Source organism: Mustelus asterias, chromosome 5, assembly GCF_964213995.1.
Source record: "Mustelus asterias chromosome 5, sMusAst1.hap1.1, whole genome shotgun sequence".
Taxonomy (NCBI): domain Eukaryota; kingdom Metazoa; phylum Chordata; class Chondrichthyes; order Carcharhiniformes; family Triakidae; genus Mustelus; species Mustelus asterias.
In genome coordinates, this window is record NC_135805.1 from 30763322 (window position 1) to 30785790 (window position 22469).

The 22469-nt window shown below is 46.1% G+C and overlaps 1 protein-coding gene across 1 annotated transcript; it reads right to left on the minus strand.

Annotated features, from left to right (window-relative positions):
• Positions 1 to 6419: 6419 nt before the first annotated feature.
• Positions 6420 to 7400, minus strand: gpr6 (G protein-coupled receptor 6). Its single transcript, XM_078213532.1, has one exon. It carries the CDS (start codon positions 7398 to 7400, stop codon positions 6420 to 6422), a length of 981 nt encoding a protein of 326 aa, XP_078069658.1.
• Positions 7401 to 22469: the final 15069 nt, after the last annotated feature.

The following is a 22469-nucleotide window of genomic DNA, read 5'->3' on the forward strand; positions in this document are numbered from 1 at the left end:
CATCGCTGGGACTGGGTGCAGACAGGACATTGCTGGGACTGGGTGCAGACAGGACATCGCTGGGACTGGGTGCAGACAGGACATTGCTGGGACTGGGTGCAGACAGGACATCGCTGGGACTGGGTGCAGACAGGACATCGCTGGGACTGGGTGCAGACAGGACATCGCTGGGACTGGGTGCAGACAGCACATTGCTGGGACTGGGTATAACAGCACATTGCTGGGACTGGGACTAGGTGCAGACAACACATCGCTGGGACTGGGTGCAGACAACACATCGCTGGGACTGGGTGCAGACAGCACATTGCTGGGACTGGGTGCAGACAGGACATCGCTGGGACTGGGTGCAGACAGCACATCGCTGGGACTGGGTGCAGACAGGACATTGCTGGGACTGGGTGCAGACAGCACATCGCTGGGACTGGGTATAACAGCACATTGCTGCCTCTGGGCTCCGTGTTAATTATTCTGGTCACGTTTCCTTGCGGCTGGAAGGTGTCCAAGTTGAAATTATGAGGTGGCGGTGTCACATTCCGGCGGTGAGGTTTGAAGGGGTGGGGGGTGTTGCGGGGGTGATTTCTGTGTCACTGTGGGTGGAAGGAGATAGTAAACAGTAAAATATCTCTTCATCACCGCCTGGCGATGTATTCAGGGCTGATTTCTAGTGTACATAACACACATTAATGCCGGTGCCTATTCCATGCACCTCACATCAGTCTGTCGATATTGTCTCTGGAACAAGCAGCAGAATGCGGCTCATTGGCAGCTCTTTATCACATCGCTCTTTGTCCGAACTTGCTGTGGCTATACTGACTGTCTCATTTCCGTCCGGGTGGCCACGAAATTAATTCATTTCTTGCAACCAGCAAAGGTGTTGTTTAAAATAATTCACGGAATGTAGCTGTCTGTGGCTGGGGCAGCATTTATTGTCCATCCGGAACCAGGAGCAACAGATAGCTGGGAACAGCTGCAAATGCCCCTCCAAGCCACTCACTATCCCGTATTGGAAATATACCGCCCTTCCTCACTGCCACTGTGTCAAACCCCTTCCTAACAGCTCTGTGGGTGTACCTACGATGTGGAGATGCCGGCGTTGGACTGGGGTAAACACAGTAAGAAGTTTAACAACACCAGGTTAAAGTCCAACAGGTTTATTTGGTAGCAAAAGCCACACAAGCTTTCGGAGCTCTAAGCCCCTTCTTCAGGTGAGAAGGAGCTCTAAGCCCCTTCTTCACCTGAAGAAGGGGCTTAGAGCTCCGAAAGCTTGTGTAGCTTTTGCTACCAAATAAACCTGTTGGACTTTAACCTGGTGTTGTTAAACTTCTTACTGGGTGTACCTACCCCACAGGAACTGCTGTTGTTCAGGCAGGCAAGTCACTGCCATCTTTTCAAGGACAACTCGGGATGGGCAATACATGCTAGTCTAGCCAGCTGTGCTGGCATCCTCAGAGGGCAACATCCGCTGCATACTTCTGAGGGAAGATTGTTGTAAGTTGTTGACCATTGCACTGATGCGCTGGGCTCCTCCATCATTGAGGATGGTGACATTTGCAAAGCCTCCTTCAGTTAGCTGCCTAATTGTCCATTGCCATTCAGGACAGGATGTGGCACGATTGCAAATGTTTAATCTGATCTATTGATGTGGGATCCCTGAGCTCTGTCTATTGCACGCTCCTTCCACAGCTTCATCAGGTTGTCACCTCATTGTATTAGTCAAGGACGGCACGGTAGCACAGTGGTTAGCACTGCTGCTTCACAGCTCCAGGGTCCCGGGTTCGATTCCCGGCTCGGGTCACTATCTGCGTGGAGTTTGCACATTCTCCTCGTGTCTGCGTGGGTTTTCTCCAGGTGCTCCGGTTTCCTCCCACAGTCCAAAGATGTGTGGGTTAGGTTGATTGGCCAGGTTAAAAATTGCCCCTTAGAGTACTGGGATGCGTAGGTTAGAGGGATTAGCGGGTAAAAAAAAAGGATTAGCGGGTAGGGCCTGGGTGGGATTGTGGTCGGTGCAGACTCGATGGGCCGAATGGCCTCCTTCTGCACTGTAGGGTTTCTATGATTTCTATGATAGTCATGTCTGGTGTCACTCCTGGCATGCGCTTCCACATTCCTCATATATATAAGTGAAAATTATGCCTTTCCACTTTCCCAGAAGGATCATTCCCAAATAAACTTGGAATTACAACCCTAATTCAGATTTATACCAATATTGGATCAAATTAATATTGATATCAACATCATATTGATCTTTTAAAATGATATATGGGGTGGTCAGGTAGAAGCAGCAAGACTCTTTTTACTTGGAGAATCTAAAACCAGAGGCAAGCTTGTTACTAATAAACCCAGTCTGGGAAAAAGGAGAAATCTCCGCACTAGATGAGGAAGATAGCTTGAATATTTTCAGAAGAGTCGTAGACCAGTGCATGAGAACAGAGGGGCTAGAAGAATGAGGAAGGGCTTACATTGATCAAATAGTTTGTGAAAGATGTGTCCGGACAATGAAGAATGTCCCTCATGTAGGAGCTGTACAAATGAATTAGGGCACAGAGGCTACATGAAACAAACTCTTGTATGCATTTCCATGAATTTCCCCATGGTGTCTACCTAGAGCAGAGTTTAAAATATTTGACCCTTGTGGTGCTTTTAATTGAAAACCATATTTTCCTTCAAAGTGAGTCACTGGTTCTCATTAAGAGCCCATCAGGTCTTTCCTGTTGCCGAAATGGGAAAATGTACAAAGAATAAACTGACATTCCAGCCACTGCAAAGGGGCGAAGGGGAAAGGTCGCTGTCTAGCGCCATAATGCACTGAATAATACTGGATAAAACCCCTCGGATTATACATTTGGCATGTAAATAATTGTAAATCAGTGAGTAACACACAGTATTGGAAAAATGGATTTGGTTTGCACCTTTTGTGATGTCAACTTTGAACAATCGTGTAATATATTTTTACCAATAAAATATATTTTTGTGGGAAAAGAAAAACATTGGTTTTCTGTGAACGGCCAGTCCTGACGGCAGTGATGAAACAATCCAGTTGCGTTAAAGGCTTTGCCCCAAAATGTGGCAGCGCTTAACATACTGGTGGGTAGAGGGGAGTCTTGCTGCCCTTCCAGCCGCTTACTCAGGGTGACAATGGGCCATTCTGGTAATTCTGGTTTATTTTGTGGCTGGTCTTCTTCATCCAGAGAAGCTGCACACATTCTGAATGAAGAACATGTCTTATTGGAAAAATTACTCCGCAATTATAATCTTAGCATTTTTATCGATTATATATTTTTATGTGTTTAAGATTTTAGGAAGAAAATGGCAGTAAAAATTATTTTTTTTAATATTCAGGGGTATTGCTGACATATAGCTGTATAAGGTGCGGGTGAGGCCACACCTGGAGTACTGTGTACAGTTTTGAGAAAGGATATACTGACACTGGAGGGGGTGCAGAGGAGATTCACTGGGTTGATTCTGGAGTTGAGAAGGTTGGCTTATGAGGAGAGACTGATGGGACTATATTCATTGGAATTTAGAAGAATGAGGGGGGATCTTATTGAAACATATAAAAATATGAAGGGAATAGATTAGAAGCACGGAGGTTGTTTCCACTGGCGGGTGAAACTAGAATTAGGGGGCATAGCCTCAAAATAAGGGGGAGCAGATTTAGGACTGAGTTGAGGAGGAACTTCTTCACCCAAAGGGTTGTGAATCTGTGGAATTCCCTGCCCAGTGAAGCAGTTGAGGCTACCTCATTGAATGTTTTTAAGGCAAGGATAGATACATTTTTGACAGTGAAGGAATTAAAGTTATGGTGAGCGGGCAGGTAAGTGGAGCTGAGTCCATGAAAAGATTAGCCATGATCTTGCTGAGTGGCGGAGCAGGCTCGAGGGACCAGATGGCCTACTCCTGCTCCTAGTTTTTATGTTCTTATTTGTATGGCTGCCAGTTAATTTTGGATCCTTGATTGGAAGTTTTATACCTCTTGGAGGTTTGTTCCCTTTCGTTGATTAGGTCTCTATCTGCTCAGTTGTGATTTGCTGTTGTCCTCGGACTAACATTTAAGTCCTTCAGAATGATAGAATCCCTTCAGTGCAAAAGCGGCCATTCGGCCCATTGAGCCTGCACCAACTCCCCCCTTGCCCTATTCCTGAAACCCCACACATTTACCATGGCTAATCCACCTAACCTACACATCTTTTGTAATGGTAAAGAAACCGGAGCAGCCGGAGGAAACTCACGCAGACATGGGGAGAACAGGAAGACTCTGCACAGACAGTGACCCATGCTGGGAATTGAACCTGGGTCCCTGACGCTGTGAGGCAGCAGTGCTAACCACTGTGCCACTGTGTCGTTAGACCATGAGACATTAGACCCCAGCGACCATTGAATGTAACATTGAACAGACAATCCGCCTGAATGAGTTATCACAGAACATTCCTTTCATCTGAATTGGTTTTATAGATTCGAAAGGAGCTTCTGCCTTAACTTTACATGTGCACAAGGTTCCAAAATATGGGGCTGAATGGCCAGTCACACAGTAGGTCAGTCATTATAAATGGTTCATGTACAAAAGACCTTTATTTTCACTGTAAACAAAATATGCACTCGGATTCACGACATTAATACAGTTAATACACAAAAATAGAATATGTTGCAGGCTACTATCGATATTTACAGTACAGTTTACCCAAATGGGCAGAACAGATAGTTACAAATAAAGTGCCTGGTCATTGCAATACTTCTCACGTTGTTCATCAGACTGTAACTTTGGAGGTCTTGGAACATTTCAAACAAGTTCCATCAAGTAAATGTTTTCCTCATTGGTTTATTCTCGAGAGTCGATGAAATTGGCATTGTCCCAGTGTAACCCACCCTCTGCAGAGCCCTTGGGTGGATATCTAACCTGTTGAAACTGGCATTAAGGTAAGGAGCCTAAAACAGAGTAAGGAAATTCCTCTCTCTGCTAACCTTGCAGACATTGTCACTGAGAAAGTGGGATGGAGGGGAAGGGGTGGGGAGGGTAGGTTGTCGACCACATCTGAAACAGGTGGGGGACCACTTACCCACAGAAATCGGTTAGATGGTTAATATCCTGATTGTAATCTTGAGGAACACTTGGGCAGAGTGTGCACACACGTTCCACCTGTCTCCTAGCCTGAAGTGCATGGGATGAGGAGTTATCGAGCGGAAACATTAACTCGCTTTCTCCACAGAATGTGCCAGATCTGCTGAGTTTACCTCTGGTTTTAGTCTTGTGTGTGTGTGGCGGGGGGGGGGGGGGGGGGGGGGCGGGCGGTGCCTGGCCGCCCAGTGAAGAACGCAGGAATATTGAGACATATCTTTCAGTACATGAGGAGGGAGCAACTTTTCTTCAGGCTCCACAGAGTACAGCGGCTTCCTATAGCCTGGGTCTAATCCTCGGGCTCCCATTCCCTGCGCTAGCTTCAGTCCCTGGGACACTCCATCCAGCCAGGATGCCCGCTTTTAACATCTGAAGCTGACCCATTGAATTTGAATGAAACCTGGAGTCTCCCAATTGCAGCAGTTTCTTTACCTCCAGAATGGGTGGCCAGCTAACCCCCATAAGCAAAACTTCAATCTACCTTTCTGGGTGAAACATTTCATTTCCCGTCTCACTCTCCCCGAACTCAGTGGCAATGGGGTGTAGGGTAGTGGATAGCCCTTTGAACAGAGGAGACAGATCCTGACCTTCCAGAGCAGGCTAGCTGGTTACCATCAGACCAATGAACTGGGGGAGGGGTGAGAGATGTCAAAGGGGCTCCATGACCCCCAACTCAGCTAGCCAGATTGAGGTCTCCAGTACTGGGCTGCTCCCAGGTAAGTGTGGCAGAGAGTGGAGGTTTTCTTTTTTATTCATTGTGGGACATGGGCGTCACTGGCTGGCCAGCATTTATTGCCCATCCTTTAGTGGCCCTTGAACTCAGTGGTTTGCTAGTCCATTTCAGAGGGCAGTTGAGAGTCAATCACACTCTGAGGCTCTGGAGTCACATGTAGGCCAGACCAGGTAAGGACGGTAGATTTCCTTCCCTAAAGGATGTTAGTGAACCAGATGGGTTTTTCCAACAATCGACAATGGTTTCATGGTCATCAGTAAATTCTTAATTCCAGATATTTTTTATTGAATTCAAATTCCACCATCGGGCAGTGGCGGGATTCGAACCCGGGCTAGCTTGGGAAGCAATTCTAAATGACTTGGCCCGGTTTCTTAGAATCCAACTCTCTAAACACATGCTCAAAGTGGGACCTAAAAGAGCAATCAGAAAGCCAGACCCCTGATATCAAAATAAAGGAGACTGGAGGGAATCCAGCGAGAGAGAACTGTCTGAATGGCCTCTTTACTGAGGTTTACAGGGCAGGAGAGCCTTGTTAACGCCGAGTGCCCAGACACAGCAATGGGGGACGGATATTTAAACATCACTCGGTGACCTGGAGTGGAAGGAGGAGTTGGACTGGAAGCAACCACAAAACAGAACCCAAGTAGCTTTCTGGATCTGCTGATTCTTGAAAGCATAGATGATGGGGTTGATCATGGAGTTGTAGGTGGCAGGGAGGAGAGTGGCGTAGGTGTAGACGGACGGGTCGGAGTGATCTCCCACTAGGCAGTAAATGGCGAAAGGCAGCCAGCTTGTGCCGAAGGTGCCGACGATGATGGCGAGAGTGGAGACACTTTTCTTGGTGGTCACGTAGTAAGACGTGGCGAAGAAGTGTTGCTGCAGGGCGATTTGGTGGGCATGGCGACACACAATTCTGCAGATCTGAATGTAAAAGTGCAACATGGTGAGAAAGATCAAAAAGAAGGCGATGGACAGGAGAGTCAGGTTACTCCTTGTCAGGGGTTTGACGATGCTGCAGCTGGATGGGTCCTTTAGACAGTTCCAGCCCAGGATAGGGAGCAACCCCAGGCAGAGAGAGACCCCCCAGGCCACGGCCAGCATGCTGTGGATGTAGGCTACAGTCCTTTCGGAATAGTAAGTCAGTGCGTTAGACAGGGAGAGGTAGCGGTCTATGGTTATGGCCAACAGGCTGTTTACAGAGGCGGAGAAGGAGCCGACTAAAAACCCCACCGTGATGAGATTGATGGTCTCCGAGTGAATCAGATAGTGGAAAAAGAAATTCAGGATCAAGCCCAGTCCGGCCAGGAGGTCCGCCGTGGCCAGGCTCCCGATCAATAGGAACATAGGAGTCCGCAGAGTGGGGGTGTAGAATATAATCGCCACCACCAGGGCATTCTCGCAGGCAATGACTGTGCCCGAAATACACAGCATCACATCCCAAGGATCCACCCAGAGCCTCGGCAGCTCCGACTGCAGCTCCAGGGAAGAGTTCTGGTCCACAACCTCCAGCCAGCTGGACAGGTTCACGCTCTCATTGCCAGCGAGCTCCCCCATGGCTTCCCGTCACTGTCTCCCTGAAATAGAGAGGCTCACATCAGTAAGATCAAAGGGCCGGGCCGCGGAAAGACATCTCCATGGGGGAGGGAGAGGGTACTGGGATTGGGATAGGGTGCTGGGATTGGGAGAGGGTGCTGGGGTTGGGAGAGCGTGCTGGGATTGGGAGAGGGTGCTCGGGTTGGGAGAGCGTGCTGGGATTGGGAGAAGGTGGGCTGGGATTGGGAGTGTGTGCTGGGACTGGGAGAGGGTGCTGGGATTGGGAGAGGATGGTCTGGGATTGGGATGTGGTGCTGGGATTTCGAGAGGGTGCTGCGGATTGCGAGAGGATGCTGTGGATTGGGACAGGGTGGGCTGGGAGTGGGATCGGATCTTGGATTGGAAAGGGGTGCTGGGGAGGGAGAAGGTGCTGGGCTTGGGATAGGGTGCTGGAATTGGGATAGGGTGGGTTGGGGATTGGGAGAGGGTGCTGCGATTGGGAAGGGGTCGGCTGGGGATTGGGAGGGGGTGATGGGATTGGGAGGGGTTGCTGGGATTGGGAGGGGGTGCTGGGATTAGGACAGGGTAGGCTGAGATTGGGGGGGGTGCTGGGATTGGGAGGGGGTGGGCTGCGGATTGGGAGGGGGTGCTGGGATTGGGAGGGGATGGGCTGCGGATTGGGAGGGGGTGCTGGGATTAGGACAGGATGGGCTGGGATTGGGATTGGGTGCGTTGGGAGTGTCAGTGGGGAGAGGATGTTCGGGATTCTTTCTGTTTCTGAGCCGGAATGACTGCAATTTCTGCTCAGGAGGATTGGGCGAATCAGAATAAAGAGTAAAGAGGCAAGTTTTACAATCGGCCTTTTAGCTTCAGGATACAAGAGAACAGATTGAAAGCAAAACATTTACACTATTTGAAAAGGAGGAACGAAAAGGGATGAAGAGATTGGATGGGGAATGGATGGGAAGAGGATGAGCAAAGGAGAAACTAGACAAGGCGCTGATCATGGTGCTGAAACACTCTGTTTCTGTCTGGGGTTCGCAAGGCGAGAACACAATTCTATATAACGGGCTGAATCTAACTGCAAGTCTGTTAGTCTTTAATCCTGTGCACATTCTTCCCTGAACCCCAGACATGAGGATCGAACACTACACAAATGTTTAACATCCACATACTCCCAGCTCCCCAAAAGGAAAGCAGCCGCTGTACTTTTCCACTTACCGCTCACGCCTGAAGCTGGGGCATCCGTGATCTTCCTCCCAGCTGTTTGGGTAGATGGAGATGAAGGAACCGCAGCGTTTCTCTCTCCTCTCCTCTCCTCCCTGTGGACTGCCGGGGACAGGCGGTGTAAACGCTGAGACATCAGCCGGTGGCCTGGGAAGGTGTGGGCTGGAGTTTCTGACGGGGAGGGAGAGAGAGGTGCAGCTTGTCGAAGCCTGACTCCGACCCTGACGTCAGGCTGTGGTTGGCAGTCACGGGGCTGCCAGTATCACAGCTTCCTAAACAGGGCCACCGAACCAACAGAGCAAAGCAGCAGAGGCAGGGACAGCAGCCACGCCGCCCTATCATCGCCCGTCATTATACCATCAATATTGTACACGTGATAAAATAGCATCCAGTTGGGAAGAGATTGAAACTGGATTTCGGTTTGCTTGTATACAAAGATTAATCCCCTGTGGCTGGGGGAGTTGTAATGTCTAAGTCTCCCTATATCCTTTGTATTTCAATCCCGATAAAGAAGATCACATTGTCTTACAGACTAGCTTCAAATGTCCCAATGTAAATTGATAACACCATCCCTCCCAGCGCCGATGTTGCCACATTGCTGTTGTGTTTTATGGTCTGGCTGATTGATGCAGGTACAATCCCCCCACAGAGTCACTATTTGCTCATTTTATTGGGGATCAACACTTATTTACAATTTCTTATCTGTCTCAGACGGAACCAGTCACACATTGGTGTTAATATGCAACGCGACAACAACGACAAATCTAAGCAGCAGACTTGGCTCTATTGAGGTGTCCCCTGTAATAACACCAGCCAGGGGAAACGTTGCTCATCTCCACATCATAACTTAATCTAGACATGGTGTCGGAATGAGAGCGATCAGATCAGCAAAGCGCCACGTCAGCTAATGAATCTTGTTGCAGTGTGAAATTACAACTCGCTAAGGCAGCTTTCTTCACCTAAAGTAAGTGGAAATACTTTAACGAACTGAGATCTCACCAGAAGAAAGGCACATTTCTCATCAATCTGCAGGAGGTGATCTGAGATTAAAACAGAAAAGCCGGCACCAAGATTTCAACATTCCTCATATTACCAACTCTGACCCATTGCTCTGATCATTAACTTCCTGCCGTGTTAATTGCGTGTTCTAAATAAATAAAAACACGGAATTGTCTCTGCTTCAATGTCGAATTTAATTCTTTCACCCAATGCGAGTCTCACTGACAAGGCCAACATTTATTGCCCATCCCTCATTGTCGCGGAGTAGGTGGTGATGAGCTGCCGCCTTGAACTGCTGCAATCTATGTGGGTAGGTACACCCACAGTGCCGTTAGCGAGGGAGTTTAGGATTTTTAACCCAGTCACAGTGAAAGAAGGAGGGCGATATATTTCCAAGTCAGGATGGTGAGTGACTTGGAGGGGAACTTCCAGATGGTGGTGTTCCCATGCAATTGCTTCCCTTGTCCTTCTGGATATTAGTGGTCAATGTTGTACACTGCTGCCACTGTGCATCAGTGGTGGAGGGAATGGATGTTTAATGTGCTGGATGGCGTGCCAATTGAACGGGCTGCTCTGTCCTGGGTGGTATTGGATTTCTTGAGTGTTAGAGCTGCACTCATTCATCTCACTCCTCGTTTGCACCTTCCAGATGGTGGACAACCTTCGGAGAATAAAAAGTGAGTTACTTGTAACCAAATTCCTAGACATGCTCATTTAGCCACAGTATTTATATGGCTATTCCAGTTCAGTTTCTTGCAAATGGTAACCCCCAAGATATTGATGGTGAGGCTCTCAGTGATAGTAGTGCTGTGGAGTGTCCAGGAGAAATGGACATTGCCCAGCACATGTGTAACACAAATGTTACTCGCCACTTATCAGCCCAATATTGAATATTGTCCAAGTCTTGCTGCATAGGGACACAGACTGCTTCAGTATCTGAGGAGTCACGAGCGGTGCGGAACATTGTAACATTGTGCAATTATTGATGAACAAAGAACAAAGAACAAAGAACAATACAGCACAGGAACAGGCCCTTCGGCCCTCCAAGCCCGCGCCGCTCCCCGGTCCAGGATTGAATCCTGAATCCAGGATCCCCGCCCAATTTTCCAGCCTATCTACATACCAATATCCTATCCACCGAGCTGTCCCTCACAGCTATGATGCTTTGTTCATTACAACCTATTAACTTACCCCCACCCCCCCATTCCAGACCATGTGATCTCCAGGGAGAGGCGAAAACCCAGAGTGAAAAACCCCAGGGCCAATATGGGGAAAAAAAAAAAATCTGGGAAATTCCTCTCCGACCCCCTGAGGCGATCGAAACGAGTCCAGGAGATCACAATGGCCCCGATCGGAAAATGCTTCCCAACCCTAGTCATTTCCACTTCCACGAACACCATATGAATTCCCTGCCCCCGAGACAGGTTCCCAACTATCCGCAGTCTCACTCTGTACTGGCACCAGCAAGATGATCGTAGAATGAAGCCTTGAAACGAGAAACCAGGAACAATTAGCCCGCGCCGCTCCCTGGTCCAAACTAGACCACTCTTTTGTATCCCTCCATTCCCACTCCGTTCATATAGCTGTCTAGATAAGTCTTAAACGTTCCCAGTGTGTCCGCCTCCACCACCTTGCCCGGCAACACATTCCAGGCCCCCACGACCCTCTGTGTGAAATATGTCCTTCTGATATCTGTGTTAAACCTCCCCCCCTTCACCTTGAACCTATGACCCCTCGTGAACGTCACCACCGACCCGGGGAAAAGCTTCCCACCGTTCACCCTATCTATGCCTTTCATAATTTTATACACCTCTATTAAGTCTCCCCTCATCCTCCGTCTTTCCAAGGAGAACAACCCCAGTTTCCCCAATCTCTCCTCATAACCAAGCCCCTCCATACCAGGCAACATCCTGGTAAACCTCCTCTGTACTCTCTCCAAAGCCTCCACGTCCTTCTGGTAGTGTGGCGACCAGAACTGGACGCAGTATTCCAAATGCGGCCGAACCAACGTTCTATACATCTGCAACATCAGACCCCAACTTTTATACTCTATGCCCCGTCCTATAAAGGCAAGCATGCCATATGCCTTCTTCACCACCTTCTCCACCTGTGACGTCACCTTCAAAGATCTGTGGACTTGCACACCCAGGTCCCTCTGCGTCTCTACACCCTTTATGGTTCTTCCATTTATCGTGTAGCTCCTCCCTACATTATTCCCACCAAAATGCATCACTTCGCATTTATCAGGATTGAACTCCATCTGCCATTTCCTTGCCCAAATTTCCAGCCTATCTATATCCTTCTGTAGCCTCTGACAATGTTCCTCACTATCTGCAAGTCCTGACAGTTTTGTGTCGTCCGCAAACTTACTGATCACCCCAGTTACTCCTTCTTCCAGATCATTTATATAAATCACAAACAGCAGAGGTCCCAATACAGAGCCCTGCGGTACACCACTAGTCACAGGCCTCCAGCCGGAAAAAGACCCTTCCACTACCACCCTCTGTCTTCTATGACCAAGCCAGTTCTCCACCCATCTAGCCACCTCCCCCTTTATCCCATGGGATCCAACCTTTTTCACTAGCCTACCATGAGGGACTTTGTCAAACGCTTTACTAAAGTCCATATAGACAACATCCACGGCCCTTCCTTCGTCAACCATTTTGGTCACTTCTTCAAAAAACACCACCAGGTTCGTGAGGCATGACCTCCCTCTCACAAAACCATGTTGACTATCGTTAATGAGTTTATTCCTTTCTAAATGCGCATACATCCTATCTTTAAGAATCTTCTCCAACAACTTCCCCACCACGGACGTCAAGCTCACCGGCCTATAATTACCCGGGTTATCCTTCCTACCCTTCTTAAATAACGGGACCACATTAGCTATCCTCCAATCCTCTGGGACCTCACCTGTGTCCAGTGACGAGACAAAGATTTGCGTCAGAGGCCCAACGATTTCACCTCTCGTCTCCCTGAGCAGCCTTGGATAGATTCCATCAGGCCCTGGGGATTTGTCAGTCTTTATATTCTCTAACAAACCTAACACTTCCTCCTTTGTAATGGAGATTTTCTCCAACGGTTCAACACTCCCCTCCGAGACACTCCCAGTCAACACATCCCTCTCCTTAGTGAATACCGACGCAAAGTATTCATTTAGGATCTCCCCTACCTCTTTGGGCTCCAAGCATAAGTCCCCACTTTTGTCCCTGAGAGGTCCGATTTTTTCCCTTACAACCCTTTTGTTCCTAACAATGAACATCCCCACTTCTGACCTTATGATGGAAGGAAGGTCATTGGTGAAGCAGCTGAAGATGGTTGGGTCTGGGACACTTCCCTGAAGAACTCCTGCAGAGATGTCCTGTGGTTTAGATAATTGGTTTTCAACAACCATAACCCCCATCTTCCTTTGTGCTAGGTTTGATCCTAACCAGTAGGTAGTTTTCCCTTAACTCCCACTGACCTCAATTTTGCTAGGAATCCTTGATACCATACACAGTCAAATGCTGCCTTGATGGGCGGCATGGTGGCACAGTGGTTAGCACAGATGCCTCACAGCACCAGGGACACAAGTTCGATCCCTGGCTTGGCTGACTGTGTGGAGTTTGCACATTCTCCCTGTGTCGGCATCGGTTTCCTCTGGGTGCTCCGGTTTCCTCGCACAGTCCAAAGATGTGTGGGTTAGGTGGATTGGCCATGATAAATTGTCCATTCATATCATGGGGATTAACAGGGTAAATATATGGGGTTACAGGGATAGGGCCTGGGTGGGATCGTTGTCAGTGCAGGCTCAATGGGTTGAATGGCCTCCCTCTGCACTGTAGGGACTCTATAATTCTATGTGAACAAGGACAGTCACTCACTCTTCACCTCTTGATTCATCTCTTTTGTCCATAGTTTTACCAAGGGTGTAATGAGCTCAGGAGCTCTGTGGTGCTGGTAAAATCCAAACTGAGTATCAATGTGAATGTTCCTGTTGTGTCAGTGCCACTTGATAGCACTGTTGGTGGTACCTTCCATCACTTTACTGAGGATCAAGGGTAGATCAATCAGGTGGTAATTGTCCAGATTAGATTTGTCCTGCTTTTTGTGGATGGGACATACTGGATAATTTTCCACATTGTCCGGTAGATGCCAGTGGCGTTGCTGTGATGGAACAGCTTGGATAAGGGTGCTGCTGGTTCCAATCCCATTGCCTGCAGCTGTTTCTTGATATGAAGCGCAGTGACTTTGGAGAGCTCAGTATGAGGCTGGCATGGATCATCAACTTGGCTGAAGATGGTTGCAAATGCTTCAGCCTAGCATTTGCAATCATCTTCAGCCAATGCAAAACACAGCCTAGTGTTTTGCATTCACATGCTGGGCTCTGGAATAATTGATGTTGGGGATATGTATGAAGGCTCCTCCTCCAGTTTGTTGTATAATTGCCCACCACAATTCATGACTTGATATGGCAAGACTGCAGAGATTTGATCGGATCTGATTTGTTGTGGAATCACATAAATCTGTTCATCATTTACTGCTTGCGCTGGTTGGCATGTACGTATTCCCGTGTTGTAGCTTCACCGGAACGACACCTCACTTTAGGAATGCCCGGCACTCTATCTTTCATTAAACCAGGGTTGATGGTAATGTTAGAGTGAGGGCCATAAAGCTACAGAATATTGTTGAATTCAATTCCAATGACCCCAGCACCAAACAGATGCCTAGTTTTGAGCTGCGAGATCAGTTCTGAATTTATCCCTTTAAGCCAGTGGCAGTGTCACACAACACAACAAACACTATTCTCAGTATGAAGACACAACTTTGCCTGCACAAGAACAGCACAATGGTCATTCATACAAATACCATCAAGGTAAATGCAACTGTAACATATAGTTTGGTGAGGGTGAGGTCAAGTAGATTTATCCTCTTCTTAGCATCTACCAGAGGTCTAGTCTGACAAATATTCAATAATCATTATAAAAAGAACGTGATTTGAGGGAGAGCAGGCTGGCAGGTAAAGCCCTGTACACAATTATTTATTGGGTAGCCTGGCTCTCGGTATCCTGAAGGCTTGGCTTGGAACAGTCATTGGAAGTATCCCCCTCAAGTGCTGAAAGACCATTTAAAGTCAAAGTGTATTAATTAGTGTCACAAGTAAGCTTACATTAACATTGCAATGAAGTTACTGTGAAAATCCCTTAGCTGCCATACTTCGGCACCTGTTTGGGTACGCTGAGAGAGAATTTAGCATGGCTAATGCACCTAACCAGCACGTCTTTTGGACCATGGGAGGAAACCGGAGCATCCGAAGGAAACCCATGCAGACACGGTGAGAACGTGCAGACTCTGCACTGACAGTGGCCCAAGCCAGGTTTTGAACCTGAGTCCCTGACGCTGTGAGGCAGCAGTGCTAACCATTGTATCATTGTGCCATCCACCATAGGTACCATGTAGTAGCCATGGGCATGTTGCATGAAACTCACCTGTTGACATCATGAAACCATCTGTCAAACCTGGCTGAACGAATCTGAAATGGTTGCAATCGCTTTTGAGAAAGCAATAGAGCAATGTTACAGGAAAACCATTGAATGCTGTTCTTCATACATTTTAATAATATAAATGTCTCAAGTGTGTTCTTTGCTGTGGTGAAGGAGAACACAATTTTACCTTTCTACTTCACTGGTGTGAGTTGCCTCACAGGTGATCAGAATCCATTGTGTGACCATTTACAAACAGAACTTTGTCACTCAATCTTCATTCGACGTAGTTGTGGACATGTGATAGCACCCTTACTGCCTTTAACACGTAAGTCTGTAAGTTCACAGACCCATTCCAGAGACTTGAACACAAAACATAGGCTAACATTCCAATACAGTACTGAGGTGGAACTGCACTGTGGAAGTTCTGTCTCCTGGGTGAGACATTAAACTGAAACCTGGTTGCGAAGTATCCCGTGGCATTACGCTGAAGAAGACAGGGAAGTTTTCCCTGGTATCTTGCTCAATATTTTTCCCTCTCACATCGTCACTACGACAGGTTTCCTCATCATGGTCACATTGCTTTTTCTGAGAGCTTGCTGCACATAACGGTTCTGACTTTCCGACAGTACAATGCTGCCTATTCGTCAAATGTACGTTGACTGTTAAGCACTTTGGGACACTCAGAGACTCTGAAAGACACTTTATAACTGAAAGTCTTTCTATAATTTCATTCAATCTTCAACACATATAAACGTGTGCGATGGCTGAGTGGTATTATCACTAGACCATTAATTCAGAAACTCAGCTAATGTTCTGGGAACCCAGGTTCGAATCCCACCACGGCAGATGGTGGAATTTGAATTCAATAAAAAAAAATCTGGAATTAAGAATCTACTGATGACCATGAAACCATTGTCGATTATTGGAAAAACCCATCTGGTCCACGAATGTCCTTTAGGGAAGGAAATCTGCTATCCTTACCTGGTCTGGCCTACATGTGACTCCAGAGCCACAGCAATGTAGTTGACTCTCAACTGCCCTCGGGCCACTTGGGATGGGCAATAAATATTGGCCAGCCAGTGATACCCATATTCCATGAATAAGAAAACAGGACTGGAACGAGCAGATCTGCCATATTTGAGGACATTCAACACACAGTCCAGTTTCTGTTTTTATTAGATTTCTTGATTAAACCAAATGACCCTGACTCAGGACAGATTATATACTACAATTCCCCAACCAGGTTTCTGCTTGTAGAGCGCTAAGTGGGGCTGCAGACTGGGTTACATGACCAAGTTACATGACACATACTGCCCAGTTACAGCAGGTCCATACATGGCCATACTGAGCTGTGCTCACTGACTTTGGAGTTTCCATTACATTTCTATTAAGACCGTGATAGATGAGACCGTGATAGCAATCACATATCCCAGCCCCTACAACCCCCACTTCAAAAGAAAGAGACAAGATTCGACCAAGAAATTATAAGCCAGTTAGGCTTCAGTTGTTGGCAAACTACATGAATTGATACCGTAGAATGGCATTACTTAGGACTTGGAAAAACATGAGTTCAAATAAAATCTCTTAGCACTGATATCTGAAAGACAGCAAGAAAATCAGAGGACACGGCAAGTAAAGGGAATTGGCAGTTTATGGCAGGTGTGCAACTGTCATCAAAGCTAAACATTGAAAAATAACAGCCATCTTTGTCAGATTGGAAAGATTAAAGCGACAAATGGAAAAACCTCAACCCGTATCAATCATGGAAATAGAGCGATTGCCCCTTTTTCTCTTTGGTTTTCAGTGCAAATACACAGGCTAATAATGATGGCAAGAGAAATAGAAAAGTCTATGAAAAAGGCAAACACATTCTCTGGGTTAGTATTCAGAGGCAGAGAATACAAAGCCAAAGAGATAATGTTGAACCGTTCACAATCTGAATGAGGGCACTTTTGTGAACAGTGTTGTCACCCCATTGTTTGAGGGGTATACAAGTTGAAAGTTTTCAATGCTGAAAAGTTGCAGCATTGATTCACAAGGTGTTGCTGGAGATGAGTCCTTATAGTTCTTAAGACAGACTTGAGAATTTGTTTTTTAATTCGACTGTAGCTGAGAATGTGAGACAGTTAAGTATTTATGGCACCATTATCCATTTGAGAAGAGGAGGCTGAGAGATTTGTTAGTCGGGTTCACACTAACGAGGGGTCCAGTCAGATTTGATAAGACAAAACTGTTTCCCTTGTCAGAAGGATTGAGAATCAGGGAGTATTAATTTAAGATGAATAGCAAAGGAACTAAAGGTGACAGGAGGAAAAGCAATTTTTTACACAGTGATTGATTAAGGTGTGGAGTGCACTGCCTGGAGGCAGATTTAATCATGCCTTTCAAATGGAATTGAATAATTATCCAAAGAGAAAAAAAACCTATCGGCCTTTGGGGAAAAGGTAGAGAATCAGCTCCTTCTGTGCAGTAAACATCCCTGTATAATGCTGATCGTGGCTGTAAGTGGACATACTTTCTCCATACCTACCTTATCAAGCTCTCCCATAATCTTAACGGCCTCTATCAGGTCAATAGTCAGCCTCTTCTTCCCAAACTCTCTTATTATTCAATCTATCCAGTTCAGGGTTTTATCATCTCAAAGTTTGGTTAGCTTAAAGTTTATTTATTAGTCACCGCATTATAGGAAGGATGTGGAAGCATTGGAAAGGGTGCAGAGGAGATTTACCAGGATGTTGCCTGGTATGGTGGGAAGGTCTTATGAGGAAAGACTGAGGGACTTGAGGCTGTTTTCGTTAGAGAGAAGAAGGTTAAGAGGTGACTTAATAGAGGCATATAAGATGATCAGAGGATTAGATAGGGTGGACAGTGAGAGCCTTTTTCCTTGGATGGTGATAGCTAGCATGAGGGGATGTAGCTTTAAATTGAGGGGTGATAGATATAGGACAGATGTCAGAGGTAGGTTCTTTACTCAAAGAGTAGTAAGGGTGTGGAATGCAACAGTAGTGGACTCACCAACATTAAGGGCATTTAAATGGTCATTGGATAAACATATGGATGATATTGGAATAGTGTAGGTTAGATGAGCTTTCAATTGGTTTCACAGGTCGGCGCAAGATCGAGGGCCAAAGGGCCTGTACTGCGCTGTAATGTTCTATGTTCTATAAGTAAGGCTTACATTAACACTGCAATGAAGTTACTGTGAAATTCCCCTAGTCGCCACAGTCCGGCGCCTGTTTGGGTCAATGCAACTAACCAGCACATCTTTCAGAATGTGGGAGGAAACCGGAGCAGCCGGGGGAAACCCACGCAGACATGGGGAGAATGTGCAGACTCCACACAGACAGTGATCCAAGCCGGGAATCGAACCCAGGTCCCTGGCGCTGTGAGGCAGCAGTGCTAACCTCTGTGCCACCATGCTGCCCAGTTTATTAATTATCCCTGCCATTAAGCCTTAGACACCTTTATATCTCTTTTGATATCTTCTTCTAATGTCATGCCCACTATGTTAGACTCCCAGGTAAACTAGGGGAAATGTAATTATTTATTTCTCCAATTTTGCTGTCATTTCCTGTGAATTTATTGTGCGTATCGATTAATGGCCTTGCCCCTATCCTGATTTGTCTTTTGTTAATATTATGTCTATAAGTTTTGTTTCAACATTGTCCTGATTTTGTTATTATTCTAATTTGTGCTCAATTACCCCTGAAATCCCAGAAAGGCCTCCCCTTGGCCCCTCCTATTTCCATTTGCTGCCCCTCCGTGACATCATCCAAAAACATGTCAGGTTTCACAAGTACATTAAGGTCACCAAGCTCTTCCTCCTCACTGCTTTCTCTTTCACCTCTCTCAATCTCGCATTCTCTTTAAATTGTCAGTATGCTTGTCCAACATCTTGTAATGTTTCAGCAGAAATGACCTCCAATGTTCCCAAGTTTTGGGGGGACCAAAACCATTGTATTATATCCCCAGCACAAACTCTCTTCCTTAACCACTGATTCCACAGATGGGATTTTCTGGAAAATTCAGCCCGAGATTAACGGACCTTTGCATTGTCCGTGTTCTGCCTGCTGCGATTCCCGTGGCGGGCGGAATGGGCGATTTCTGCTCCACATCTCTCTTTAGCTTTTCTCCCCCATTCTTTGACTTACTTCAGTCCTTCTCAATCTTTCTCTTAAACATTATTTTGTTGTGATCACTATTGTTTAGATGCCCCCCTCCTCCCATTCCTCTGATCCATTCTGGTTCATTTTCCATTATTAGTTCCAGGCAGGGAATGGAGTTTTTACAATGTGTGCAGGACTTTGTTGTATGTTACCTCGTATGTTAAAAAAAAGGGTAAGAAAGGAATCTTGTGCACATTGCAAAAACTCCATTCTCCATCTGTGAGCATACTGCTATGTAAGGAGAATATTATAACATTACCGTGCATCTGGGATTCAATTAAATTTCTGCTACACCATGCATATGTCTGACACCTGTTTTAGAACCCCTGGGCTGAAATTTTCATTGCTTGGATGTAGCCTAATTAACCAATTAATTTAACCTATTAAGTATCAAATTGTTTCAAGTTCTCCTCCCTGCCTCTGAGCAATCGTCACCTTGTTGCTGTCCAGCGGTGGAGGTCCCCAGTGGAGGTCCCTCTATGGAGGGATCCTCCCCCAATACATCGGGGACCTGGGATGGAGGCTAGTGCATGCTGCAGTCCCGTGCAACCGTAAATTGTACCGGTTCACGGGCTCCCAAGAAACCTGCCCTTTTTGTGGTTTTGTGGAGTCCACAGACCACACCTATGTTCACTGTCTTAAGCTGCACTCAATTTTTTGTTACCTGAAAAACCTTTTACTGATGTTCTGTTTACACTTCAGTCCTACGCTCCTGATTTACGGGCACTCGGTGCGGAGAGGGGCTGGGAAGGTGGAGGACCACCTCGTGAGCCTGCTCCTGGGCCTGGTTAAACTCACCGTAAACAGGTCCTCGGTAGCGGGTGACCAAGAGGGTTGCCCGACCCAACTGTCTGCCCCTCTACTGCGGCTACATTCATGGTCGGGTGACCCTGGAGAGGGAGTATGCGGAATCCACAAGCACAGCAAGGCCTTCTGTGCCCATTAGGCCCCGTAGGGGCTGGGGTGTATTATTACCCTTTTAATGACATTTTGATTTGATGCTTTAAGTTTCCTTTAGTTTATTTTGCTCTGGGCAGTTCCCCCTCTTTTTAAGGGACCATCCCTTTTACTTTGTCCCTAAGTTTATTTGATTTAGTTTGTTTGGTTTGCCGAAAAGATGCCTCCGAGCAATCCTGAAATGTTTGCTGCCACCTCATGAACGCTCTTTCCCTGCAACACCCAGTTGTCCTTCCCACCTTCCCCCAGGCCTTACCTGAGGGTTGCTGCCACAGGGACAAACACCCAAAATTTCTCCTGCTGAAATGGACGAGCTGTTTCTGGAGGCATGATGGATGTTGGAAGTTTGCCTTTGGTTCAGTCTTCCTGGTCAGAGCGGTCTTGTGTCTGTTGGCTATTTATCCAAGTATAAGTGAGAATCAATTTCTACCCTAGGCCTGTTTCATATCCTACTCAGGGTTTTAATGTTCCCTACTGAAGCCTGACTTCATCCAAATTTCTCAACAGATTCCTCAGTGGAATTTTGAAATAGAGTTGTGAGTAAGCACAGTTTCAAACTGAAACAGCAAAGGGATATCATTGCAATTGAAGTTTGTAATATAAACAATAAAAACTTGGAATTATCATCAATCATTTAGTATTAGGTGTTAATTTGGAATAAGCTAAAGATAATTTATTTGTCTCAGTTATTGTGGCAAATGCTCAGGAAGTTATTGCTTTAATTGTTGAATATATTGCAAACTAACTTATGTTTCCTGAAGGAACATTTAGAGAATGAGCTGAGTGAATTAAAATTATTCATAGAAGTTAATAACTCATTGTTATAATTAAAGAATGAATATATTTGCTTTCTACTGGTAATTTTAGTTATGAAACAGGAAATGGTCTCAATTAGAAAAGATTCCTAATTATTGAAATGTTCTTTATCTTTAGTTTTGATGGATGATCTTTCTAAAATGAATTAATGAAAAGAATGAATAGTCAATCAGTGGAGTGTGTGAGGAAGATGTTTAAAAAGTTGGAGAAGTTTGAAGTCAATGCAGGCCCCAATAACATGTATCCAGGAGTGTCAACATTACTAAACCGGAAGAGGATGGATGTGGAGTCAGCATGGTTTTATGAAGGGCAAGTCATGTTTGACTAATTTCCTAGAGTTCTTCGAAGATGCAACAAGCAAAGTGGATAATGGGGATCTTGGAGATGTAGTATATCTGGACATCTGGAAAGCGTTTGATAAGGTGCCGCACAAAAGGTTAATTCATAAGGTTAGATCACATGGGATTAGGGGTAATTTATTTGCTTGGATAGGTGACTGGCTGATGGACAGAAGACAGAGAGTCGGGATAAATGTTTTTTTTTCCTGGATGGCAAGAAGTAACTAGTGGGGTGCCGCAGGATTCAGTCCTTGGGCCCCAGCTATTTACAATCTATATTAATGACTTGGATACAGGGATAGATGGCTCTATGGCCAAATTTGCAGGTGACACAAAAATAGGTGGGAAAGTAGCAATGAGGAAATAAGAACCTTACAAATGGATATAGATAGGTTAGGAGAATGGGCCAAAATGTGGCAGATGGAGTTTAATGTGGATAAGTGTGAGGTCATGCATTTTGGCCGAAAAAATGGGAAGGCGACTTATTATCTAAATAGGGAGAGACTTCGGGATGTTCCAGTGCAGAGGGATCTGGGTGTCCTCGTTCATGAGTCACAGAAAACTAGCATGCAGCTACAACAGATAATAAAGAAAGCGAATGGAATGTTGGCATTTATAGCGAAAGGAATAGAATATAAAGGGAAGGAAGTATTGTTGCAACTATACAAGGCATTGGTGAGGCCGCACCTGAAGTATTGTGCACAGTTTTGGTCCCCTTATTTAAGGAAAGATGTAGTGACATTGGAGGCAGTACAGAGGAGGTTCACTAGATTGATTCCAGAGATGAGGGGTTTGTCGTATGAAGAGAGATTGAACAGTTTAGGCCTGTACTCTCTTGAATTTAGAAGAATGAGGGGAGATCAAATTGAGGTATAAAAGATGATAAAAGGTATGGATAAAGTAGACGTGGAGTGGCTGCTTCCTCTTGTGGGGCATTCTAGGATGAGAGGTCATAGTCTTAGGATAAGGGGTAGCAAATTTAAAACAGAGTTGAGGAGAAACTTCTTCTCCCGAAGGGTTGTGAATCTGTGGAATTCGCTATCCCAAAGCGCGGTGGATGCTGGGACAGTGAGTAAATTTAAGGAGGAGTTAGACAGATTTTTAATTGGTAATGGGTTGAAG